At 35.7% G+C, this 25,993-nt stretch overlaps 1 protein-coding gene across 1 annotated transcript in view; it reads left to right on the top strand.

The window, feature by feature from the left end:
• Positions 1-1,310: 1,310 nt before the first annotated feature.
• The window catches only part of LOC122010593, a 40,675-nt gene continuing 15,992 nt past the window's right edge, over positions 1,311-25,993 (top strand). The window contains exons 1-14 of the mRNA XM_042567111.1: positions 1,311-1,550; positions 1,633-1,806; positions 3,551-3,646; positions 5,956-6,025; positions 12,347-12,480; positions 13,021-13,161; positions 13,238-13,395; positions 13,489-13,657; positions 13,729-13,821; positions 14,047-14,124; positions 14,247-14,306; positions 14,404-14,561; positions 20,718-20,919; positions 23,818-23,937. Of these exons, the coding sequence (XP_042423045.1) occupies positions 1,431-1,550; positions 1,633-1,806; positions 3,551-3,646; positions 5,956-6,025; positions 12,347-12,480; positions 13,021-13,161; positions 13,238-13,395; positions 13,489-13,657; positions 13,729-13,821; positions 14,047-14,124; positions 14,247-14,306; positions 14,404-14,561; positions 20,718-20,919; positions 23,818-23,937 (1,773 nt within the window). The 5' untranslated portion in view covers positions 1,311-1,430. The remainder of the gene's footprint in view (positions 1,551-1,632; positions 1,807-3,550; positions 3,647-5,955; positions 6,026-12,346; positions 12,481-13,020; positions 13,162-13,237; positions 13,396-13,488; positions 13,658-13,728; positions 13,822-14,046; positions 14,125-14,246; positions 14,307-14,403; positions 14,562-20,717; positions 20,920-23,817; positions 23,938-25,993) is intronic.

Raw genomic sequence — 25,993 nt, 5'->3', positions numbered from 1 at the left:
GGTTGGATTAGATCAACCATGAGAGAGATTAAGTCAAGTTTGACTTGACTTGAGAGGAAGAGGAAGAGTCAAGTTTGACTTGACTATTTGCCACATCATTAGTGATTTGGCATTAGGAGGACTAATGATGATGTGCCACATCATCAAAGTGTGCCACCTCATGGGGGTTACAAATCTATTCTCTTTAATGGTCACATTTAATGAGAATGGGGGTTACCTTTTTGGTTTTGAATGAGAATGAATTTTTTATTCACTCACATTCACATCATCTTCTTCCTCAAGCTATCTTTTTGCTCCTTCTCTTCTCTTGGTCATGGGTTTCAAGCAAGGGAGAAGAAAGGAGAGCAAGAAGAAAGGTTAGTGAAAGTCACATAGAGATTTTTTTAGAGGAGTGTGTTCTCTCCTTTTCCTTTCTTCTTCTTCCAATCCCATCCGAGAGCATCAAGAAGTGCTAGCACACTTGTGGTGTTCTCTTTTCCATCCTTGTGTGTTAGAGAACACATCTTGTTCGTGTGGATACTTCTAGAGGATTGTCTACGTTGACAATCTTGAGATCCGACGTACCTTGGACTAGCGAGATTGCGAAGGGCTTCGCTTCAAAGGTATAACTTTTTCCCTTGTAGATCTAGGTAAATTCGTACTCATAGTTTTTTGAAAATTTTTCTTTGCACGGATCCGTTGGCTAGGGAGTTTCGGGGTTTTCGCGATGCGAAAAAGTAGTTTTCGCGGCCCGAAAAACCCAACATTAACTTCTTCTCACATGCATTAGCCGTGTTCATGAAATATTCATCGCCTAATTGTATGCAATTTTGATAAAAATTCCATGTGACAAAAAGACGATTCGCTCGCCCTCAGCGCCCCCGCCAATCCGTCCCTAGGCCAACACGGAGGAGGTAAATCACGTGTGACTACTAGCCATTAGTGCAAATGCCCAAGACATGGGGGAGCTTATGCTCGGTTACGATGAATTTCGACCCCAAAACCTCATGTGATAATACCCCATGTTTTAGTCATTACACTACCCCGAAGGGACGTTGATGACAATTCCATGATATTTCTAAAGGTAATTTGATAACTTATGGTTTATTATTATTATTATTATTATTATTATTATTTTATTCGTCCTCTTTTTATTTGCTGAATAAGGAGAGAGGATTCATTATTCACAATGTTTGGGAATAATCTGAAATGCCGCGGGGTAAAGTGAAAGTTTGGGATAAAAAATGAGATTTTCTCAATTTCTGAGGTTGCACTGCTTTAATGTTTTTGTTTTTGTTTTTTTTTGCATAAAGAGCCAGCACAGCGGAGAAGCCCGCGTTCGTCTTTCCGCCCTTTCCAGGAGGCGAAGTGGAGAAGAGGCCTTTATTTGCTGCGCTAGGGTTTAACGAAGGGATTCAACCAGGAAAGCAGACCGCCTTGCCGGCAAAGCAATGGCGAGCGCCGTTGCTTCCCCGAAGCTCGTGGACGAGTCTCTTTGGTGGGACTCCTTCGTTGGACTCTTCGGCGAGCTCGACAAGGTCCCTCCTTCCAATGACCCTCCTGATCACCTGGTGTCAACTACATCCCTCCCGCCTTTTTTTTTTCGCTCAGATTTCGAATTAGAGGACTGATCCTGATCTTGGCTTCTTTCAGGTGGAGAATCTCAAGCGGCACCGCGCCTGGTTTTTGAATTCCATTGCGTATTTCAAACCCCCGGATCAAACATCCAGACTCGCTCTAGACTCTCCGGAACTAGCTGTGGGTTCACATCGGCTCCTTGTGAAGCCTGAACTGAAAAAAGACGCTCTTCGAGTTAGTGAATATATGGTATTTTGCTTGCCTCCTCCACCCTCCTTCCGTTCTCATCCTAAAACTGTCACAATCACTTGAGGTAGCACCATATGTTTAGTTAATCAGACGCTGTATCCATCGTTTGAAAATTACTAACCAAGTAAAAATTGAAGTCAAACTTGGGGTGATTCGCAGAGGGCTGATTCTAGATATGTTTATCCCGTGCTTTTGATTTGTTTCACAATTTTTTCGTTGGTTTTTTTTCGTGTTGTATATTACATCACGTGTCTCATAAGAAACTTGTTTTTCCCCCTAAAGAATAGTGTAATACATCTTTGGTGGTTGTTTAAATCATAGGCTTCACAAACATGTTGTACTATTAAGTTGCATTTGTAACAATTCTGTTATGTAAGTTTATTGTGTCATATGAGGTGTTTAAAACTGATATATGATATTAGTACAAACATTCCACATTTAATAAGAAATTCTTGCTTATTTAATTAAGTTGGCTTGCCAAAGAGTACTCCAAAAGTACATTCCTAGCACTTCACCATTATGCCATTGTTGGGTCTTTTTGGGTGAAAAATTGTTTCTGGTAATTAGTTGAAAATTTAATAGGTCTATTTGACTAAAATATTACTTCTGAGTTTCTTCTGTTTTCTCCCTTCTAGTTCTTGAGTTGGTGAATATTATGGATAGCCAGGAGTCAATTTGACTAGTTTTATCTCTCCAGCAGTCAATGTTGGACATTAGCTCCTTTCTTTGGAAGCCACATGTTATGGATTGCCAGCAAAACTTACTCAATCTTGCAGTACTGTTGTAGCTGTCAATATTTGGTTCTTAACGAAGCCTATGATTGAAGAGGTTGTTAAATCTAGACACTCATTAGATAACTACCCATAAGACATTCATCCCATAGTTTTTTTTGGATATTCATGAGGTTCTTAATGAAGTCTATTTATTAGACATATTATGACCCCATAGTTGTTTTTTTTTGGATAGATGACTATTCATTAGACATTCATCCCTCAACAAGACAATGTATCAATGGTTGTCCAATTAAATGGTGATTAGTTCTTCTGAAGTTTTGGATGTCTTTCCGTGTCTTCTATTCTTGCATGTCAAAAATCTGAGGTTAGTTTCTGTGATTCAGTTGAGTTGGTCCATCAACATGATGTCTTCATCCATTGAACGATTTCTATCTACACAGATAGACACAACCGATTTTTGTTGTTGAATGCATTCACTGAATTCATGATTAATACAATATTTTTGTTGGCCTTTGCGAAACTAATCACTCATCCTCAATGTTGACAATGTAACTTGAATCTGAAAAGATTCTCAGTGTTGTATCATCCTCTTAAAGTGCTTTTAAATAAGGATATATAAATAATGCTTATCTTGTAGGCACATTTTTTTTATTTTTATTTTCATTTTGATCATACTGGGAAGGTTTCCATTAATATTATATGGCCTACCGCATTACCTAGTCTCTTTCTAAGTTGTGTGCATGTCTTCTTATCAAGCCATTTGTATTTTGAACTCCGGTGACACTGAATTCTTTGCTTTTGGAAATAGTTAATTTAGTATGAAAATTTACTATTTCTGTTCCATAAATCTATCTCTGTATTACCCATTAAAATTACAAAATTTTGTGGAGGAATGAAAAATTTAACTGAACATTTGTAAATAATCGTATTATAACTTACTATCCTTTTTAGATTTCTGAAAATTTCCTAATTAGCATACACATTCTGAAGCAATTTCATGTGGTATTTAGTGTTTAAATGAAGTGCAGTCATACATCCTTGTTCACCGACACCCCAGGATTAGTGATTCAACTGTTGATGGTGATGATAAAGAATTTTTACATTCTGTAAGTTATATTCTTCTTTCCATTTGTTTGTGTTGTGTTTTGATTTTGTCTTTTCTAGATTAGCACTCTTCACCTAATTTGTTCACTAGCTGAACAATGTCAGGCATGATGCATCATGAGTAACTCCACTCATATTTGTTGCAATCAAGCCACTCTTTGTTTGATATCTTATTTCAATATATTATTTTATTAGCTTTAACTCATTCTTAGCTTAATCCTACATATTAGCATTTTCTTGCTAGCTGTGATTAGGCTTCAATGTTTTTGATCCACCACTGATGTTATTCTGATACTTGGTTTGATTGATTTAGCTATCATTATCAACATACAAGGTGGGTTTTAAGTTTGGCGTTGACTGGTTTGATAGTGGCTTTCTTATCATAAAAGTCCTGCTCCATCTATCAAAATAAGGACAAAGTTACAAGTCTAGATGACGTAGAATAGTAATGCAATAAGACAATACTCTTCTTGATTTCTCTCTCCTTTATCCTGTAGCAACCAATTTGTCGTAGGAATATATTAAACTGATCCTATGCTGCAATGGTTTATTTGGAATCTCAAATAATTAAAGACTATTGTATACAGACTATGATGATTATTTTTCTCGTGATCCACATGACAACAAGCAATCATGTCAAATAATTAAATGCAAACACAACCAATTTGTATGCAGTTGACACAAATCTAAACGGGTAACTTGATTATTATGCTAGTTGTGGTGTCTCAGAATTTGATCGATCTTAATCAATGCATTTTAACATGATTATTGATGCTAAACTCCAATAGAAATATGAAAAAATTAAAACAACAATATAATCTAATGGTCATACCATGTCTTAAGAAGTGTATGCATACAATACGTAATCAACCCATTCCATAATGCATATGAAAGTATGTGGGGGCATATTAGTTAATTTTCCATCTAATTCATAATTGCACAAGGGTTTGCCATCAATGTAAAACACACAATTTGTAGAGTTGGCCATTTTTGTAAGTAACAATATGGCTAATATCTATAGTGTCTTATCATTTGTAAAATTGTTCAACATTTTATAAGTTACATGCTCATATCAAAACTTAATCTAGTGTTTCTTAATCACTCAAATTAATCATTTCTAGGAGGAGAAAGATCATCAAAAAGTTCTCATAAATTCCTCATCATCAAATGAACCAGATCTTTTTTCCCCAACTATGTAGATGGTCCACTATTTTGTATAACTAAAAGTACTGCATGTTGCCTATTTGAGGCAGTCTCTTGTCGAAAACACTTAAGTGTTCACATAGGCCACTTCTTAATTGTGACTAAACAAAAAATCCTATACATGTTTGTTCTGGTGATGTAAATATCGACCATGCATCATAGTTTAAAAAACTGTAGATTCTGATACAAATAAACTGTGGCTGACCTGGTTTTGCTTGATTTTAATATCAAATCTGTAAAATGTAATGTAAAAAATATTGTGGCTGGTTAGGATTGTAAATACCTTATTAAATTGAAAATCCTTTAATTTCAACAAGCTCAACTAAATCTTTTTATGCTGCACTAGTTTTACTATGAATTCTCTAGTAACTTGGTTTGTGATGCCTATGCAACTCAGCAATTAACCTTTCTCAATGAGCCTATTTTCATCCATAAAAGTCATGTTTATTGCAAAAAGTAGTAACCTTGAAAAATGAAACTTACATAGGAAAAATGAGGCAATTTCTTTCTACATTATAACATTTATTGGCTTCCACTTTCAGAATATTTTGAAATGGCGTTGAACTTGTAGTTTATCCCATAACCAATTGACTAAGGAGAACAACAACCTAGTTGCATTGATATCTTTTGATGTATTGTGGAGCTCAACAATAGTTCTAAATAATTTGTTTTTGCATGAATGTGAATATTGGTTCCTCGTTCCCTCACCTATGTGCCTGTGTAAATTGTAGAATCATGGAAAAAACCTTTCTGCTGTAAGTTTGTGATTGTATTCTATGCAAATTCACCCTTATAAAAGTTCTATGCCAAATGTAATTTTCTGTTTTCACTCACATGTAGATGCTAGGAAGGAAATGATCATTCAATTTGTCCTCTACAAAATCATACACTATGTCTGATATTATGTGATTAACTACTATTTCATTGATGGTCAAATAATGCCAGTTGGCAATACAGACACTTGAATATTCTGAATATTGCATTTAGTCAATTAATGCCAATACTTTCCTGTTATTTAGCAGTTATTGCTGGTAGAGTTTATTCCACGATTAATTTGCTTTTTATTTTTTTGTTTAATGCTGACATTGAGATGGTTTTGCTCTTGAAGATTTTGTTTCAATATTTTCTTGAGCGACAGTGTTTGTTACAATGCGTCAGAAGAATCTTTTTCAATGCCTGTAAGTTGATTCCTGATTTACTCCATTGAACTCTTTTTTTTCCTTTCCATATTTGAATACTATTTCATCTCTATTTTCGTCATTTAATAGTAGACTTTGGCTGGATAACTTTATTTTCTGATCATGCACATCATGTCCTTATGTAAAAAGGTTGTAGGAACTCCTCATGTCCCAATAGTTCAGTCATAGGGGAATTACATCTTCATTAGTTATCATTGTTATGGTCCTACATTTATTGATATAATTAGCCATAGTTTGATTTGTCCTTATGTATGAAAGTATAATTTCTTAAAGGCTGTCGGTAGTTTTTTATGGTTTTGATGGTAATTGTTGCATAGGCATTACTGTCGGAGGCGATTCTTAAGCTTCACCTGTGTTGAAAATTAAAATACATAGATGGGTCTCAGATGATTGATGTCTTGATTAGTTATCATTGTCATGGTCTCGTATATATATTTATAAAAGTAGTCCTATTTTGACTGAATAACCATTACTTTTAACTTGGTATTAGAGCAGCTGATTTCTAGAGTTTATTTTCTAGGTTTCCTATTTGAGGGGCAGGGAGGCTGTGACCTTGATGCACTAGTGTGGTCAAAATTCTGGTTCAGGCTTAGATCTGTGATAATCTGAATACCAAAACCAAGGATCTTAAGAAAAAGGAAATAGGGAGCAAAAATAATGGCAGGTTTAAAAGGACATCATTGAGGAAACATTGCAGATTCTTTATGAGAAAAATGGCTTCAAATTTTAAAAAGATTGTTTTGAAAAAGGTAAACGAAGGAAATTACCAATTCTCCTTGACTTTAGCAAAGGATCGTTGCATTTATTTTTTAGAGAGTATTTCTCTTGTCATCCATGATTTTTATTGCTTGTAGGATTTAAAAGGAGGTAATCAGTTATCTCTTTTTCCATTTTTTTTTTCTGAATTGGTGTCACTTTTACTGTCTTCTGTGACATTCTCTCCCAGCATTTCTCCTCTTAGTTGATATTGGAACCCTAGTCCCACCTGTTTGAATGCAACACTTTTATATATTCTCACTGCTAACATTAGAAGTACTGTAATTACTCTTGCTGTTACTGTCTCTCATAATATCACTTCTTTTCTCTTCTAACATCATTGCCTCTGGAGTATCATTTTTATTTCAATACTTCATCTTTATCGCACTAACCTTGATATTGATATATATAATTTTCAAAATAAAATTTAATTTAACCCAAAAAATCCACTAAACCCTAAATTCAGGTCAACACGGGTCAACCTGAATCCGACCCGATCCTAACACAACCCGAAAACTCCCTAGCCTGAATCAGACCCTAATCCCCAAACTTGAACTCGATATTTTTTTGGGTCGACTTGGGTTGGCAGGTTCATTTTTGACATCCTTTGCTGGGTGTTGATTAAAATTATTAACCTAAAGTTTAATAAAGCCGTACTCTGTTTCGGCTGAGCGACGAGTCCGTCGCGTCGTCGTGATCGCGCGACACGTCGCCAAGCTTGGGCAACGTTTCCGTGCCCGTCGCCGGGCTCAGGCGACACTATTAGGCCCGTCGTTGAGATCGGTCAACGTGTCTGGGCTTGAGCGACGCTTCCGGGTCTGTCACCGGTTCGGGCCCGTCATCGGGCTTGAGCGATGTTTTCGAGCCTGTCGCCGAGCTAGAGCCAATCGTCGCCGGGCCCGTGACACGTTCGGATGTGTAGCGGTGGTGAAACGGCGGCAACAACTCTAGGTACGACAGTGTGGAAGGAGGTGAGTTACTGCTTAAAGCATGACCTTTGCTTGAGGCGGTGCGGTTGATGCTCGCCTCCTATCTAGGCGGTTGCCTCGGCCGCCATTTAGAACATTTAGCCTTACCTTGAGGTTGTTTCCGCGACTTGAACTCGTGACCACAAGGTCATACGATAGTAATTTTACCATTGTGCCAAGGCTGCCCTTAAGAAGACGAGATGTGTATGAAATTATAATCTAATTCAAAGATCAATAAATTCACATTTTAGCTTGCAATTTCAAGTGAGCACATAACTTTCAATCTTTATATCACTAGTTAATAATCACATTTATATTCACATTTATTCATCTTCATATTGTATTATTGTTTACAATAGATAAGTGTACTAAAAAAGTGAATCACTGAATCCATATCCATAGAGTATAAGTAGTATTATATGATACATGGTCTGATGTCTTCGCTGGTGATAAATAGCAATATAGCATACCATGTAATGATAATCACTTGCAACACATGCAATATAGGCCGTACTTGTGCGGACAGAAACTCTATGGTTGAAGGTCACACATTTTAGCATTTGTTTCATTTTTATATGAACCACTTAATCACTTTAGGGATTTCATTCAAGTGTTATCTTATTTCACTTTTAAGGGTACACAATTGAAGCAATTTCACATTTTGTAGCTTTATTATATTTAAGGGGCTAACCTAAGCCACCGTTTGTTAATTTTATTCTAGAATTAACAATGCTTTATTTTATAAATTCCATGTTCAAATTGTCCCACAAGAATGCATGTTTCATTTTATATTGCACCAAACTTTAGTTAGAGGTAGCAGTATGCAACGATAAACATCAACTAGAAAATTAAAATGAGCATAAAGACATTCCCTCAAATATGATCTCACATGATATTCCATTTTAAAGCATCTATACAAATGAAGAAAAGAAAAGAGAAATTTAACCTTTTATAGATGCTCAATATTTTGTATATTATCAGTTAACTTTAAGTATGCAACGATAAACATCAACTAGAAAATTAAAATGAGCATAAAGACATTACCTCAAATATGATCCCACATGATATTCCATTTTAAAGCATCTATACAAATGAAGAAAAGAAAAGAGAACTTTAACCTTTTATAGATGCCCAATATTGTATATTATCAGTTAACTTTAAGTACCAACCATTTCAGCATTTATATACCATTTAAACCCATTTGAAAATCATGAATAAGTACAATTATAATCACAATTTAAATGATTCAACTTTCAGTTTCATACATGGGGGAAAGTTTAACAGGAAACCAAAGAGAGGAGTTACCCACCTCAAATATACATCGAGGAAATACACCAAAATAGACCAATGTGCTCTTGTTAGATGAATCTTTGAAAAATCAACTCTAAACACAATTTAGAAAGAGCTCAAGATGCTACTAAATGTTGGTACCCCAAGGTAGTTTTGATGTGATCAAACAAGTTAAGTTAGGTCATATTGTGTTTAACCCTGTGCCTAAGTGTGCAGGAATTTAGGAGCACAAGACGTCGAGCAAAAGACACAACTAGCGAGAAGGACGACACAGGAGAGAGCCGACAGGCTCGGTGCGTCTGAGGGTTGAGGTGCCGTGGAAGAGTACGCAGGCGGACAAGAAGGAGGCGCACGACGTTTCTGAGTGGCGAGAAGTCGGAGCGGAAGTTTGCTCGAGAAGGCCAGAAGTTGGGTTTGGGCGAGCCTTATTCCGGATGATCGAAATCACCCAAGCGAGCAGAGTCGGAGCGGAAGACCCGGACTGTTGCGAGTGGAACCAAAGCAGGAGGCCATGACCAAAAGTCAGCAAAAGGTTGACTTCTGGGCCCGAGCACTTGGACCAGACCAGGGCGCCCGGACCTGGTCGGGGCGCTAGGACCAGTTCGGGGCGCTCGGAACCTGATTCTTAGCCATTTCAATGTGGCGTTTGAACGTTGCGTTGGGGATAGAATTCTATCCTATTCCAGGCGCCTGGAAGGAAATTCTATCCTATTCCAGGCGCCTGGAATCCTTCCAGACGTCCCGAGCAGGGCCATATAAGCAGCTCTGCTCCCAAAAGCTAACAACAACAAGAAAAAGAGAAACACCATTTGTACTCGTTCAGTTTTTTGTTTAGCTTCTGTTTCTGTACGTTCATTGCTGTAAAAAGGCTTCTCCGCCTGAAGGGGAAATTAGTGCGACTTCATCTGTCTTGGATTAACAACCTCTCTAGTTGTAATCAAGTAAACCTGTTGTGCCTCTTTCCTTTTAGTCTCTTTTGTTATTCTTATGCAAGTGTTATTTTAATTAAGTTATAAGTCGAGAAAGATTCATTTACTTAATTTGTGCATGGGCTATTCACCCCCCTCTAGCCGGCCGTCAAGGGTCCTAACACTAAACACATTACCAACGCAATCTAGAGGTCTACTAATATTGAAGGCTATTAGATCCAATCTTAATCTGTCAGCATAAATTAAATAAAAATACACCCTACACCAACAAACAATCCCCAAAACTCTTTAAATTAACTAAACTAAATGCCAACATGCATCAAATGGAGCAATTAGAATCAAAAGATCTAATATAAAAAAACATTAAGCAAAGGATCTATTCCCACAAAAGTATACCAATTTTAGCAATCCAATTCAAGGTTTAAAATCTCTTCGAGGTTTTGGTCCCAGACTGGAACGATACGGTTTCGATATCGTATCGTGCAATGTTGATATAATTTCGGTATTTTTTTATTTATATATAGTAATTATTAGATAAATATATTTATGGTGTATAATTTAAAAATAAGTTGTATATTGATTTTATATAAGTTCTCCATTATTGAAGAACTTATTATTATTAGAAAAAATAATTAAATATAATTTTCTTTAAAGGAAATTGATCTATCAATAACTCGAATTAAAATTGATACATTTATAATATGTTACCTTACTAATACTAAAAGAAGTGACGTGAATCAGCTGAAAGTATTGGTTCTTATAATATTTTACTTAAGTCAACTCTATAGTTTTCCAATGTTTAAATTAAATAATCATAATTATATAATTAATACAAAGATAACTATTTTATATATAATAATTATATAAATTAACTATTTATTCATTTAATTAATTATTAATTTAAATAATATATATTTATAATAGTAAAAAAATATTAGAATATCAATTAAACATTAAAATAGTAAAAAAAATACAGAAAATTAAAAAAATATCAGAATATAAATTTGATTTATTATATATTTTTTAATTTTTTATATATTTTTTAAATTTTTTTATATTTTTTAAATTTTTTAGAATTTAAAACAATAAAAACAATTTCAGAATATCAATTAATAAAATTTATTAATTCTTTAAAATTTTAAATATATTTTTATATTTTATTGAGATAATTTAATTAGGGTTTACGAAAGTCTCTTTAAAATATCATACTTAAGTGGGAATTGTTTGAATTATTTAAATCATAATATTAATTTTGAACAGTAAGTTTGACGATTCCTTTGCAGGCAAGGCATTCGGCGGCGCCGGAGGCATTCGGCGATGCCTTTGGCGGCACTGGAAGCGTTCGACACCTGAAGCGTTCCTTGACGCATCCAGACTCACTTGCTGCTTGCGACGCGCGCGCATGATGTGATGACGTGCTTGAAATGGCCGTGCATATAGTGCCAGTTTCATTTCCCCGACGGAACGGTAAAAATCGTTCATGCCCCCCCGACACGGAATGACATTTCAATCGCGGATCCAATTAATACGAAGAGAATAATTAAAGCAACATACAACTCTTGACCCCTCTCTAGAGCCCAAAGTAAGCATCCAGGATTTCCAAGCTCAAATAAATTTAAATCTGAGAAAGAAGGATCACTTCTGAAATTTAAGCATGAACTTTAATTTTCAAGCCAAAAGAAAGAAGGATTTGGGAAGGATTCTCACCAGCTTGAGTGTTGGATGACTGTAACAAGGACTGGCTCCACACAAGAACAATTAGTAGTTTTGACAGACAGAAACGAGAATCAAGGAGATGTCAAGATTCATCCAAAATGCAACTAAGAAGCCTAAGGACTACTCACCCAAGCTGATGGAATTTGGTTGCCCACTGATCAAGAGTAGGCATGAAAGAGAGGGGAAAAGGAAAGGATTTCCCCGTTATTTGTCAGAGGATTGGATGCTGTGGAAATCATCTATCCTGTTTGGCACTTTTTTTGGCTAGTTAGTCCAGTTTCCATTCAAAAAACTGTTTCTCTGTTGCTAGTGAGTTACCATTGTTGTTTCAATTTACCAATGTGTTTGCTAAGTGTCAGAATGTTCTGAAGAATATTAGCCACCATACCAACAGAAATTATATGTTTCTACAATTCATTTTTACTTGACTAAAATTAGGAAACTTCGTATATTTCATGGTTGGAATTTTCTTAGATTTTTTGCATTTCCCTTCATCGTGAACAAATTGCTTTGTGCTACATTTGTTAAAAACTTTTTTGTCATCTACTGTTTATCTGTATACTACTGCCGCTAATTTAATGTTGTTCTTTGATGGATAGTGTTCTCTATTCTTATTATTTGGATGAATTATTCCTCTGCAGTATACACAAGCAATGGATTCCTTTTGCCTCAAGCTTTCAAGGAAATATGTTTACGATTAGTTCAGGATGGTTTTGATCAAAAGCTAGTATCCATCTTCAAAGATCTCTTTTTGTCTGTACTTTGTGACTCAACTGTATGTTAGCCTCAATTTTCATGTTTTCTTTTTTGAAGTTGCAAGTCGATCTTTATTATTAGTTGTGTGAATTCACATTTCAGACAGTAATTGAGACAAGTCTTAATTTTGCTTTCTCAATCTCAATTTTCCTTGTTAACATTTAAAAGTTGTCTTAAGTCTTTTTTCTTCCACCTTAGCTAGGAACAAATGAAGTCATATTTTAAAAAGTACACTCTTGTATTCTTTTGGGCATATTTTACTTGGAATTGTTGTCCTACATGCTTTAACCATATTTTAGGAAGAAGAAGAGCTGTTATCTGTTCAGATTTATTTTCCTTTTATGTAGTCAAATTTTTGGCCATTGGACTATACAAGTATATCTCACGAAAGGGGGATAATTTTTTTTTTTTTTTTGACTATAAGCCAATAAGAATAATAGCCACCGCATTTTTTAATTGTTTGTTTAACTTTTGGCCATCATTCAATGGTTATACTGCATCTATGTTGTCTGTGCCTTGATGGAATGACACACGCTCATTCCTGTTATTTGCTTTGCAGGAAATTGACTACAAGATTCTCTGGGTAGATGAGAGTTTGATTGAAGGAAATTTACTAATGGACATTTTGTTTCTTGCATACTATGATAACTCTTCCAGTTGTAACATTGAACAATGGAAAACTATCTGTTCACTTTTCAAGGTTTACTATCCGCCCTCCTCTCAATATTTAATTTGTTTTACTAGATTAATAATCAAAATTTCAACAACTATTGTAGGATGTGTTATGTGGCCCACTAAATATTGGGAAAATTGCAGTCTCAGTTGAAGCTAAGGAATCATTTGATGTTTTGAAAGCTAAAATACTGCTGATTGTTATAGAAACCTTGAACCTAGAAAGTGTACTTTGTATGGTTCATGATGAAATTTCATTGAGGTATTTTTTCTGGGCTTAAGATTTCCCTTCTCATCTAATGTAACTTTTTTTTTCCGGTTGAACCATATTTAAAGATTCTACCACTTGCATCAGAGAGGGTGGTTCTATATTTTCAGTAACTGAGATTAAAGAGCTGGATGCCCAAGTGTCAAGCTTTGCTGATTCATATGCAGTAGAAGCAGGGCCTCTGCTTCTTGCATGGGCAGTTTTTCAATGTCTAGTATTATCTCTCCCTGAGAGAAATAACAGTACTACTCTTATGGTAAATTCATCAAATTACTTAAGGTGTTTCTCGTAGTTCCATTTAATGTTTGGGTTTGTTTTCCATTTTAGGAAATTGATCATATCAGTTTTGTTCGCCAAGCATTTGAGGTTGGCACATTTGACTATTTACTAGGGATTCTTCACATATTCAAGGATTCTGATGTAAGTTTTAATAGCCTGCATGATGTAGACGTATCTAATTATCAATTCTGTCTTGCGCTTTTTTGTTTTATGGGGTTATTATTTTCTATCAGCAGAATTTTGGATTCTGGATACACTTTCCATCTTATTAATTTACATTTGTTTGCAATTCAGAAAAAGTAATATCTTCATTGCATTATATGACATATTTGATATCATAAGTAATCCATGTAGTTCTCTTTGCAGGGTCCTACTTCTGGTTTCTTATGTGTTGTGAGAACCTTGATGTCTGCTTTTGTTGCCTCTTATGAGCTATCCCTTGAGGTATCTTGCAGCCTTATATTAAAAATATGGCAATGCATTATATGAAAGTCTTTTTCATTCCAAATTAGAAATGAATATATTTTCCAGTAAGTTACAGTTTCATAACTCTGCTTTCTGTCCAGAAAGAAGATGAAACTCTGATAAAAATTTTGGATATCTTGTCCCTTATTTACCATGGTCAGGTGTGAGTTTATAAAAATTTTCTGAATGTTTTAGTGTTTTCACTCTTTGAGTAGTATTATTTTAATTCTGTGAATTATCTTGTCATATACCTTCCAGGAATCACTTGCCATGCAATTTTGGGACAAGGATAGTTTTATTGATGGTCCAATTAGATCTATTCTTTATATGTTGGAGAAAGAGTACCCTATTCGTATCTCTGAATTTGTTCTCCTTTTATCAGCTCTCTGCGAAGGATCATGGCCTGCTGAGTGTGTGTATGTCTTTCACTTTCATTTATTGTTTATCTTTGCCACCTATATGAGCTTTTGTTTACCATGTTTGTTTTATTGAAATTTAAGAAAGTTGGATAACACTAAGTTAACATCTTATGAATATTCGTCAAACAAGCAATCAATATTTTGTAGAAGGACAACCAGTGCACGAAGCTCCCGCTATGCGGGATTTCGGGGAAGGATCCATTGTACGCAGCCTTACCCTGCTTTTTGCAAGAGGTTATTTCTAGGATTCGAATCCGTGACCTTTTGGTCACTATTTTTTGCAAGAGGTTATTTCTAGGATTCGAACCCGTGACCTTTTGGTCACTATTTTTTGCAAGAGGTTATTTCTAGGATTCGAACCCGTGACCTTTTGGTCACTGCTTTTTGCAAGAGGCTGTTTTCAGGATTCGAACCCGTTACTTTTGGTCACAAAGCAACAACTTTACCGTTGCGCCAAGCTCCCCTTCAATCAATATTTTGTAGAAGGCATTATAAAAATTAAAAGCAATATATAAATAAAAGGATATCATTGGATAAGCCTATTTAGAAGATTGTTAGCACTGCATTTGAAAAATTAATTACATGAATCCTGTGAGTTTCACCAAATTTATTGTGCATTGCCCAAATCCAACGAATGTTTATTACCAAGGTGTTGCCTCATGGTATTTTGATTTAACATGTTCAACTTTATTGTAAACTTTGTCGAAAATCTATATAAGTGAATTCGTGCCCTTAGTGGTTGGGATCCATCTTGGATTTTGATGTTTATACAAAGGGTTTATGTTGGATCTTGCATTTGTATTGGATATGTGTGTTAAGTTGTGATAGGAACTTGGCAACACATATATGAAATTTAGAGAGCTTGTGACTTGACAAGGTCAAGTGTTGATATGACTTGGTGCGACCAAGACAAACACACTTAATGGCTTGGAGGTTCGTTGGAGTTTGAAGAAGGTTGCATGTGCCATCCAAGGGATTGTAGGACGAGAGACATTGAGATGGTGTCATGGTAGATCGTGGACTATGATTTGGCGTGACCAAGTTGGTTGACTCATTGGCTCGAGGTTCGCTATAGATTGGAAAAGGATGATATGAGATTTCCAAGGGACTGCAAGACGAGGAGCATTGAGGGACAATATTGATGACAAATGGAAAGAAGGCGAACCACGCAGGTGAAGTGTGAAGGATGAATTCGTGAAGCGAGTCTAGTGCTCGGTCCATCTGGGGGAATGAGTAATTTGACAGAGACAACTTTGGTGGTGAAGGCAACTTGTAGAAGGGGAGCTTTGGTATGAAATTTGTGGGAGTTGAAAGGCATGTATCCTTGGGAGAGGATAAATTTCAACTTAGGCGAGAATCAATCATTACGATGATTATAGTTAGAGTTTCAGTCGACTGGAGCTGAGCCCGGCTGACTGGCGAGCTGTGTCAACTAAGGAGTTGACTCACATTTTTGTTTGTGGTCACATTTTTTGTTTATGACAGTGACAACTAATGTTATAGCAAGAGAGCGAGCTGTTGTGCAATTGTTGGATGACCTAAGGGCGACAATGGACTAGGTGATTGATGGTGGGATCTTGTCGACTGAAGGTTGATCCAGTCGATGGACGATGGGTCAATGGACGATGGGTCAATGACACATCAATAGAACAACACGTGAAGTTTTGAAGTCTATATAAAAGGGAGCAATGTGGATATTTGAAGGTTGGCGAAATAGAGATATTGTAGATCTTTTTGAGCCATTCCTTGTACTCTTTAGCCTTCTTTTCCCAAGCTTTATCGTATGTTCTTGCTGTAAATGGTTTCTCCACTTCCATGAAGTTTCGCACGAAGGAGAAGGATAGTGGGCTTAGGGAGTCATAGCCTCATAGGTTGTGGAGCTGGAACAAAGCTTTTGATCCATGCTACTCGACGACTCAGCTTTTGACCCATGTTTCTTGACGACTCAGCTGCCAAACTGGTTCAACTTCAGCCAGAACTCAATCAAATTTGAGCTCGATTCAAACCTACAACACACGTAAATCAAAATCCACCTAGCAAACCTTCAGTTGGCCAATCAAATCCTAAATTGAACCAAAATCCAATCCAGATGCCACTAATCTGTCTTAAAATAGACTAGTTCGGCACTAAATATTTTAACAAACTCTATAATCTAATAATTACTCCCAAACAAAACTTAAATATATAACATGCTTTGTTCAACACTTCTAATTAAAAAAGTTTTTCCTTGGCATATAGGTGGTTTCTTCAATGGGATATTTATATCATCTAATAGAAATATGTGCTTTATATGTTTAAGGAGTCTGACATACTAGGACCTAAGATTGTTATCACATCATGGATCTTTGAGTCTATCTGATGCAAGGTTGATGCAAGGTTATCATGTTATCCATGTAAGTATGTAAGAAACTTAATGACACCGGGCCTAATAGCAATTATCATACGGGTTGTATTGATTTTGTTGATTCAATGGCAAATGCGTGAAATAATCTTCTAAAACCTATTGATTTGGAAGAATATGAGGAAATAGGGAAATAAACGACTCCTTCGAAAAATATTATTAATCCCAAAAAACTTATTTTAACATCAACTAACAAGACGCTTATATATACTCAAAACCCTAACTTACAAAGGATGAAAATTACCAAAATACCCTAAATACCAAAAAACTCAAAATTTACTAAAAATAATAAAAAAGGATTCAACGAATTCTCTTGCATCTTGCCTTGGTTAAAATACTTGTCCTCAAGTTTAGAAGAGTATGAGGTGGTAGTCTAAGAGGAAGATCATTTGACATCAAATTGGCAAAAACCATCTCAACCATGTCTATTGTGACCTTAAAGAAGGGCCCCTCCTCGTACTTCTCCTTGAGCATCTGAAGGTCTCTACCCTTATGTAGTACATGCTTGAAAGCTGCACCAAAGCCAAACCATAAACGGAGGTGAAAGTCCATGCAAAAATCTATGGAATTGCACGAAGAGATTCTATTCCCCCACTAGGCTTCTGCTACCTATGTTCATTCTACCACACTGTTTCAGGTGTAGCTAGTCAAAAATATTCCACAAAACATGGTTCCTTGAAAACTATTAAACAATACTCTTTTGTGGCCACTATATCCATCTCATCCATCAGTGCACGCCATTGTGGCTTAAGGTGAAACAGGAGGGTGCATACCATGCTCAAGAGTAGCCGCTGTCAAACGTTGAAGTGTTCTGAAGCATAAATTCTCCTTGCCAAACGACTGTTCAATTACTTCCCCTTGGATCGTCACGCAAAATGATCCTTGAATTGTTTCCGGCGGCTGAGACAAGATAGCAAGATGAGTCAGGCCACCTCCTCTCCCAACAGTCCCACCTCAACATTGTTAATTTCACATCGTATTGCTTGGCAACCTTCATGAGCTCCTCTTGTGCTTTATATAACTGCCAAGCCGTCGTGAGTCGATCGACATCCTTCCCTGAATCAGAATAACCGATCGTGACTTCTTGCTTGCCATTATTCATTGTTCATGTACCAATCTATTGAGAACATGCACGCTACAGCAGCAGGAGCTGCATCATGATCTTGAAGGTTTTCAAACAGTGGCACAACTCTTAGTGGTTCCTTCACATGGCACTCCTGCTGCAAGAGTTCCACTGCAAACACATGTGACGGAGCAATTGCCATTGAAATGATATAGGCACCAAAACTATCAGAAGGAAGTTCTGCTAGGACATGGAATGTCTGTAAAACATCAGCAGTCTCCTTGGTCTGTGGGAGGTCAGGACCAAACAGAAGACGCTTGCCTCTAAGTTCATGTGACAACCACTCTTGTCGCTTTTCTTTTGACCAATCCTGGGACCATCCAATTCTAAGATGGTTGGTGATGGAATCAAGAACGTCTGTATGCCTATCAGATTCTTGCCTGATATCAAGTCTCACAAGAGAAAGGCCAAAGGTAGACACTTGGCGCAGGAAGTCAAGCAGGCTTGCATCTGTGATTGGTCTATCACGTAACCTATAACATAGCTCAAGGGGTTTCAGAAGCTGTTCAACATCAGTGAAAATCAGTTCCTCAGATATATCTGAGGTTCCATTTGCCAGCAATTGACTCGAATGTTCCCGTGTATTATACAACTTGTCTCTCACATCGCCAAGTATAACATGATATAACTGATTTGGAGGAATTTGTTTCCAGAACTCACTTTCAAATTTGGATTCTTCATATCATCATCATCTTCTTCGAAGACAACATCAAAATCAAATTCGTTACCATCCATCTCATAGTTGTTATGATATGTGTCAAGATAAGAGGTTTGATGAACTTCCTCCTCCTCCAAGTCACTATTGTCTTCATTATCCTCATCAATTTCTTCTCCCTCATCCTTTGGCATTTTTATTAATGGATTCATCGTCATGCCACTACCTTTGGTGTCCTCCTTGTAGTCATTGATCGATCTCACACCCCGCCTCAACCTCTGACGTCATTGAAACAAAGTTTGAGTTCTTCATCTTCTCCCAATCAATAATCTTGGTCTTGCCTTGTTTCTCTCGTGAATGCTGCAATTGCCCCCATCATATGGATCCTTGACTTCTAAGTTTGACGACAACCAATTTTACTTTCACCCGATCGAGTACTTTCTCATAATAAAAAATTCTCTCTACTTCGTTAATCCAATCAAAAAAATCTGGGTTCGTAGCGTACTAGAAAACTCGGGAAGATCAACTGGAAATCTGATATCTCCATAGCGCTCCTTTCGACCATGGCTTTCGCGATTCTGATAGCAGTTTTCAAAAGTTGAAGCAAAATTAAGATAAGAGAACTTACAATCTTAAGATTTTGCGCTGCTAGATGCTTGGATAATTTTGTGACTTGTCTTTGTAGATCTTCAAGTATCTTGTCTTAGGGTGCTACTATCACGGTGCGAGGCTTTCTCAGCCGGAACATGCTTGTTATGACCACGATCACGACTAAGATGAACATCCATGGGATCTAGAGCTCTGATAACAATCGGATGGAATAGCGATTATCCCGCGGGCTGTATTTGATTCTGTTAATTTGATTGTGAATGACGGAAACAATCTTCTAAAACTTATTGATTTGGAAGAATACCAAGAAATTGGGAAATAAATGACACTGTCAAAAAATATTATTAATCCCAAAAAGCTTCCTCTAACATCAACTAATAAGACACTTATATGGACTCAAAACCCTAACTTACAAAAGATTGAAATTACCAAAATACCCTAAATACAAAAAAAATCCAAAAATTACTAAAAATAATAATTTACTAAAAATAATAAAAAAGGATCCAACGAATCTGCCCGCGTCACTTAGTTACAAAATGGAGTTACCTTAATGTCACCAAACATGTTATCTTATTTGTTGCAACTGTCATTAGTGGTTTTTGAAGCTTCATTATAATCATTAGAAAGAAACTGAAACCATTATGCAATACCTTAATAATGCTCCAGTATAGGGTGCCCTATATCATTATCATGACCTTCAAATTATAAGGTATGTAAATGCTAATTAGGTAGGTTTTTTATGGATAGGCAATCTATATTGGCTTATTGTATCCTTTGGATGATAATCTCTTATCTTGGAAGAGCAAATATCTTTAAAATATCAAGTAGCAAACTTCCGTGATCAAATCATCAGAGTGGCGAAAAAAAAAAGGGTTTATTGCTTCTGTCGCATACCAAAATATCTTTTCCAAATAATTGATGATGGAGTTGGGTTGTCATTCCCTAAGTTGGTCTCCTCGGCCATAGCCTTCACATGACACCCACAAGTTACAACTATTTTGAGTGCTCCTTATCTCTTTATTAGATTGTTCTTTTGTTTTAAATAGACTCTAATGCTAATATTTACTGAAGTTGCTAGGCTATTGACATTGGCCATATTATATGCACACCAATTGTAAAATCAATTGTCATTAATTGCCACAGGATATCTTCTTCTCATGCTTATTTTCTGTTGATTGTGGGGAGGTGTTTGGTATCTTGTACTAGATATTACTAACTTCTTATCTACAAATCAAGTTACTATTCAATCACATTTCTTTTGTCAAATTATTTTTTTTGTATATTTGTTTACTATGTTTCTGACATATTACTAGGAGGCCATGTATGCTCAATTATGGCTTGCTTAGCTGTTGGTTTTCTTAACAGGTTCAATTATCTAGATAAGATGAGTGGCATAACTACACTAATTGAGTTCCCTAGTGGCTATGTTGGAAAGAACATTTTTGATACCGTTGAAACTCATCATCCCATTGTAATTCCTGGTGTTGAAGGCCTTATGATACCTAGTGGAACCTGTGGTCATATATTGAAAGTTCTCACTCCAAATATAGGACTCATACGTTGGGAGGCAAGTTGCATTTTTCTTCTTGGATTAAATGAGTTTATTTCTTTACTTCACTGGATTATTTATCCCCATGCAATTTATACATTGACTGTGAGGGATATGCTTTTCTTTGACAAACTATTAACAATGTCGTCATTTCAGAAATTTCCACTGGTTATTGCTCACTTGTTTGCTTTTTCAAATTTGCAACTAGGTGAAAGAGAAGTCCTTCGCTATCATCCTATTAGCATCATCATCTTATTTTGCCCACCAATGGAAATGTGTGCCTATTGTGAATTATTCAACACTAGCGTCCATAAATTTAGTTAGAATATTTTTCCTAGAAAATGCTAATATAAATTAGTGCAAGTCCACTGTTAGGTTCTTGGCCTTGACATTGAATCCAATGTTTGTTGTGTCATACGATGAGAACCTATGTTTGGGGTGGGGGGTGGGGGTGGAGGGGACCATATGCTGATTGAGAAGATTGGTTGGCTCCACCTTGCTTATCCTTTATTAACCTTTTTGTTCTTGGACGAAGAGGAAGATGAAGGGTAGTGGATTTGAGGCAGTAAGGTAACTCAAATTTGACACAAATGATTGTGATACCAAGGGGATTTTAGCTGTGAAGTAACTCAAATCTGACACAAAAATGGTTTAATTGCTTACTAATATGATAATCCCATCTCTATTGGTGACATGCATGTAGCGTCACATCTTAGCAAAGTTAAATGTAAACATATTGAAAAAAATGCCAAACATACACTAATATCCATAATTATTCAATTTTATAAAAAAGAATTTTAATAGTAGTCATTAGCACAACATGTAAGAATTTACTTACTATTTTGTGCCCATTGTCTTACCCTACAATTCTTTCATGGGAATATAGACCTTTGATACAGAAGCTATCTCCATCAGCATTAACCATTCTATGATCAATGACACAAATGCCATCTTCTTTACCAGTGGCTTCTATGTGATTGTTTCTTACGGTTGGTTTTTGGGAAGTAGTGGTGGTGTAACTCATTTTCTGATTGTTCTACATAGTGTGATATTTCCATCTTAAATCAAATTTAAAATCTCTATCTAACACTATTAATAGCGATCCATGCAATTTTACAACCAACAACTTGGCAATATGAGACGTATCATTATTTTGTTATTTGGACTGAATTGGTTAATTTTGGAGTATCTGTCTATGCTCAATAAGATGCAATTATGACTCCAATTAGTACAAAGTGTTTCTAAAATAATGTCCATGTCCTTTTAAGCTTCACAATTTGTGACAAAATCTAGGCACTAGAATTTTCCTTTGTGGCTTTGCTATTTGGCATGTGCGATATTGAGGCACAATTCTAGTTTACAGGAATTAATATCAAGAATAGACTGTCACCAAAACATTCTGTGCATAGACACACATATGACATTCTAGTTATGACATCTAAATGAGTTGTCATCTGGTCACTGACCATGTGCATGATAAGTTTTAGCATGCATGTGGCAAGCTTCACTTGTATTGGTTTACATTATAGTGGCAATCTTCTTCAGCACTTGTTTCCAGGAATTAATATCATGAGTAGACCATTGCCAAAAACATTCTGTGCATAGGCACACATATAGCCTGCTAGTTATGACATGTAAATGGGTTGATATCTGGCTGCTGTCTCTGTGCTATGATAAGTTTTGGCACGCATGTGGCAGTGTTCAATCGTCATCCACAATCTTAATTTGAATCAGTATTTAGACTATCTTCAAAGAGATGGTGTATATGGATTCTCTTTTGTGTCAAATGGGTTGCCACCTGTCAGCAATTGGATTTAATACATTCTAGAGTAGTTAAGCAAATCTTCCTCAACATTTGTTTATATAAACCAAAGTTCAGACTAAATTCACTTAAGGATCATCAAAGAGATAAAAGAATTGGTTGCATATAAGTTATGTTAGCAACCAATTTTTTTTTTTTTTTTTTGGATAGTTGTTTTTAAGAACTCATAACATCACTTTCTTGTTTAGCACATTTAGCTGATCGAATGGATCGTCAGCATGGCTACATCTTTTTTTGTGATGTCTCTGGGCATTATGAATTTTTGCAAGCTGTTGTCGAGACAATAATTTACTGTGTCTTTTGAAACTTTCAATAAGTTATGGTTAAATAAGTCTACTTACTAATGGATATCATGTTCAAGTTTGGAGTGTCTATTTTAAAATAATTTTTTACCGATGTATAAATAATATCTATAAGTAAATACTATATTTTAAAGGCTTTTTACTGGAATGGACTTTTGGATGGAAATACGGAATGATGTGTGTATATGCCTTTTGCTTGATTGCCTTCCTATTTGCACAAAAAGAAAAACTCTCTATTGCAGAATATATTATCACTTATCTTAAAATCGACTCATAAATATTTATGTTGCCTTACAGACGAATTAAAAAGGGAAGGGAAGTGTACCAGTTATTTGTCTAGAAGAAAACATCAGGCTAATGGTTCAGCCATTAAGTTTATATTTCTCAGGTGCAAAACTAAAGAACACCAAATATACAATTGTAATAATGAATGCATGGCATATAATTGATGTAGCAACGAATTAATAGTTTGGGTTGTACTATGCATAACACCAGAAAATTTTTTCTTCATCAATACAGTGTAGACAATGTTTATAATATGACAGAACATATTGTTTTGTATTACATAATTAGTGACTGTAAAATGCTGCTGTTTCATATAATCTTACATGATGTATATTTTATTAATATTCCATTTTTGGGCTGAGACTCAGATGCCACTGTTTTAAATCTAGTTGTCTTGAGTCCAAGTTGCTGTTCTGTTCCTCCTATTTGTTGCTGAGCATTGCCTCCATTATCAGTATATTATAGTATCTTTAATCTACTGGCTCATGAAGTGAATGCATGTTGCAGTGTGCACATTCAGGAATTTTGCTGCTTCTCTTACGTATGCTGCAGGACATTCATTCAGTTAATACAGATGACATATTGCACACTCTTACACTTCTTTATAAAATGGTTTCATTTAATAAGGTATTGACTTTAAATTTCTTTTTTAGTTCCCCTTGTGTTTCTTCTATCTTTATTTCCTTACTAGGTAATACATTGATCCATTATTGATACTTGGATAAACAAACACTTGTAACCTCTGATCTCTTTGATTCATATGGGAAGCTTGTTTGATAGCACATAAATTCTTCTCAAACATTAAGTATCAACTATTCAGCTTCATGTTCCTATTTTTGTTCAGATCTATGGAAGGCTCTTGTTGTACTCATATGTAATCTTGTCTAAATTAATATTTTTTTGTGAATTATGTAAATTGTATTGGGGTAAGGCAGTCAAATATCTTCAGTGTTATGGGCCTAAATTGAATAATATGGTCTAATTTGTAAATATCGTGTATTTTATGGATCAAAGTGTAATATTGCATTGATGAATATTTCTTTTTCATTCTAGAGCGACCAATTGGTCCCACTAGGGCATATATTTATATGGGATATTGCCGCCCTCTATTGTCCTTGCATGTTGTTGAGGAATTCCACCCCTTCTCGATTTCTTGCATCTGTTGCCTTAACTATGCTGGCCCTATATCCAAAGTAACCTTGCTGAATTTTTTACCCACCATTTTTGCTTCCTTTCATGGTTTCTTCACACAACAACCTTGCTTTACTTACTAGATAATTGCTGCCTATCCACAGTCAGAATTATATCATTATCATCTTCCTCTTTCACCATCTCTTGTGTTTGGTACAACCATCGTGGGCTGCCTTCAATCCTAAAATGTTAGATGCCTCCTCTTCACCATTAGCTTCCAATATTGTTCTTCTGTGCCTTTCTAGTTCCATGACAAATACCATTAAGAAACTAAACAAGATGAACTATGCTTCTTAAGTTTAGCTTTGGTTCATGAGCTAATGCTAGTTGGATCACCTTACTATTGGGTCATACCTCCACTAGTCTATAGAGTTCCAAGGAGTGAAATTTAATAAGCTACTTGTTTTTTTTTTTTTGATAGTCTTGCGGTCTTTGGTCTTATGAAGTATGAACATTTCCCAATACATCTTCTTTTGCTATTTAGCTTAAGATATGATTTGGTAGTTTCCTGTTGAGGTAATTTTACATTAATGACCACACACATCAACTTATTCTGGGCTTTTGCTACTACTATCAGGAAAATCTTCTTGAATACTTCAAATGTTAAGGGTATGCTGAGTTACATTGACTCCTTGCTATTATGTTTCTTCACACAATTTGCCCCAAGTTCAAGCCAGCAAACTCGTAGATCTTGAGAAGTGTCTCTGTTACACCCTATTAGATAGACATATGCAATTTTGGACTTTTATTATATTTATATCATTGTTTGTTCCACAATAGACATATTTACCTCCATTGCTTAATTATCTTTTGGAGGATCTCATAGTAGTTGAGGTTGCTAGAGGGACCTAGGGGTTTGTAACGTAGACAAAATATGCCAAAGTGCTCCTTCTATGAGATGTTTGGGCATGCTTGGGATGTCTGCTTATCTCTTTGTTGTTATATACCCAGCCATAACCTACACATTGCCTATGCAACATAGATAGCCAAAGCCATGCAAGATGACTCATTTTCTTCTGATTCCTTTTGTCTTTAGCTTCATTTGTGCCGGTCAACACAAATACAATTTGATGTTCTGCTTGCCAACCAATACCAAAATGCTTCGGCACTATATCTGCTTGCGATGTAACAAAGAGTGAGAGAAGATCAGCGAAATAATTTATAACATCAACCTTATAGATACTAGTAAACATATTTATATTTTTATACATATTTTAGTTAAATTTATACTTCTAAAAAAATCAATAAAATCCTCATGATAAAAATTGCAAGAGTTTTTTTATGCTCACATCAATGATAATGATTTGGTTGAAATGTTTTGTGAGTGTTAAAAGTGAAGTTGTCAACATGAAAGTAAATTAGTGGGAATAATTTTATAGCCTCATGAGTGTGCTTTTTGGTGAGGGTTAATTTAAATTCTCACCTTAGTAGAGAATTAGTGGAGCTTACTTAATATGAAAAATGTTGGTGAAGGTAAAAATACTACTAGACA

Source organism: Zingiber officinale, chromosome 8A, assembly GCF_018446385.1.
Source record: "Zingiber officinale cultivar Zhangliang chromosome 8A, Zo_v1.1, whole genome shotgun sequence".
In the NCBI taxonomy this organism is placed as follows: domain Eukaryota; kingdom Viridiplantae; phylum Streptophyta; class Magnoliopsida; order Zingiberales; family Zingiberaceae; genus Zingiber; species Zingiber officinale.
Note: the sequence above shows the minus strand (reverse complement) of the source record. Positions and strands in the feature narration are given on the sequence as shown.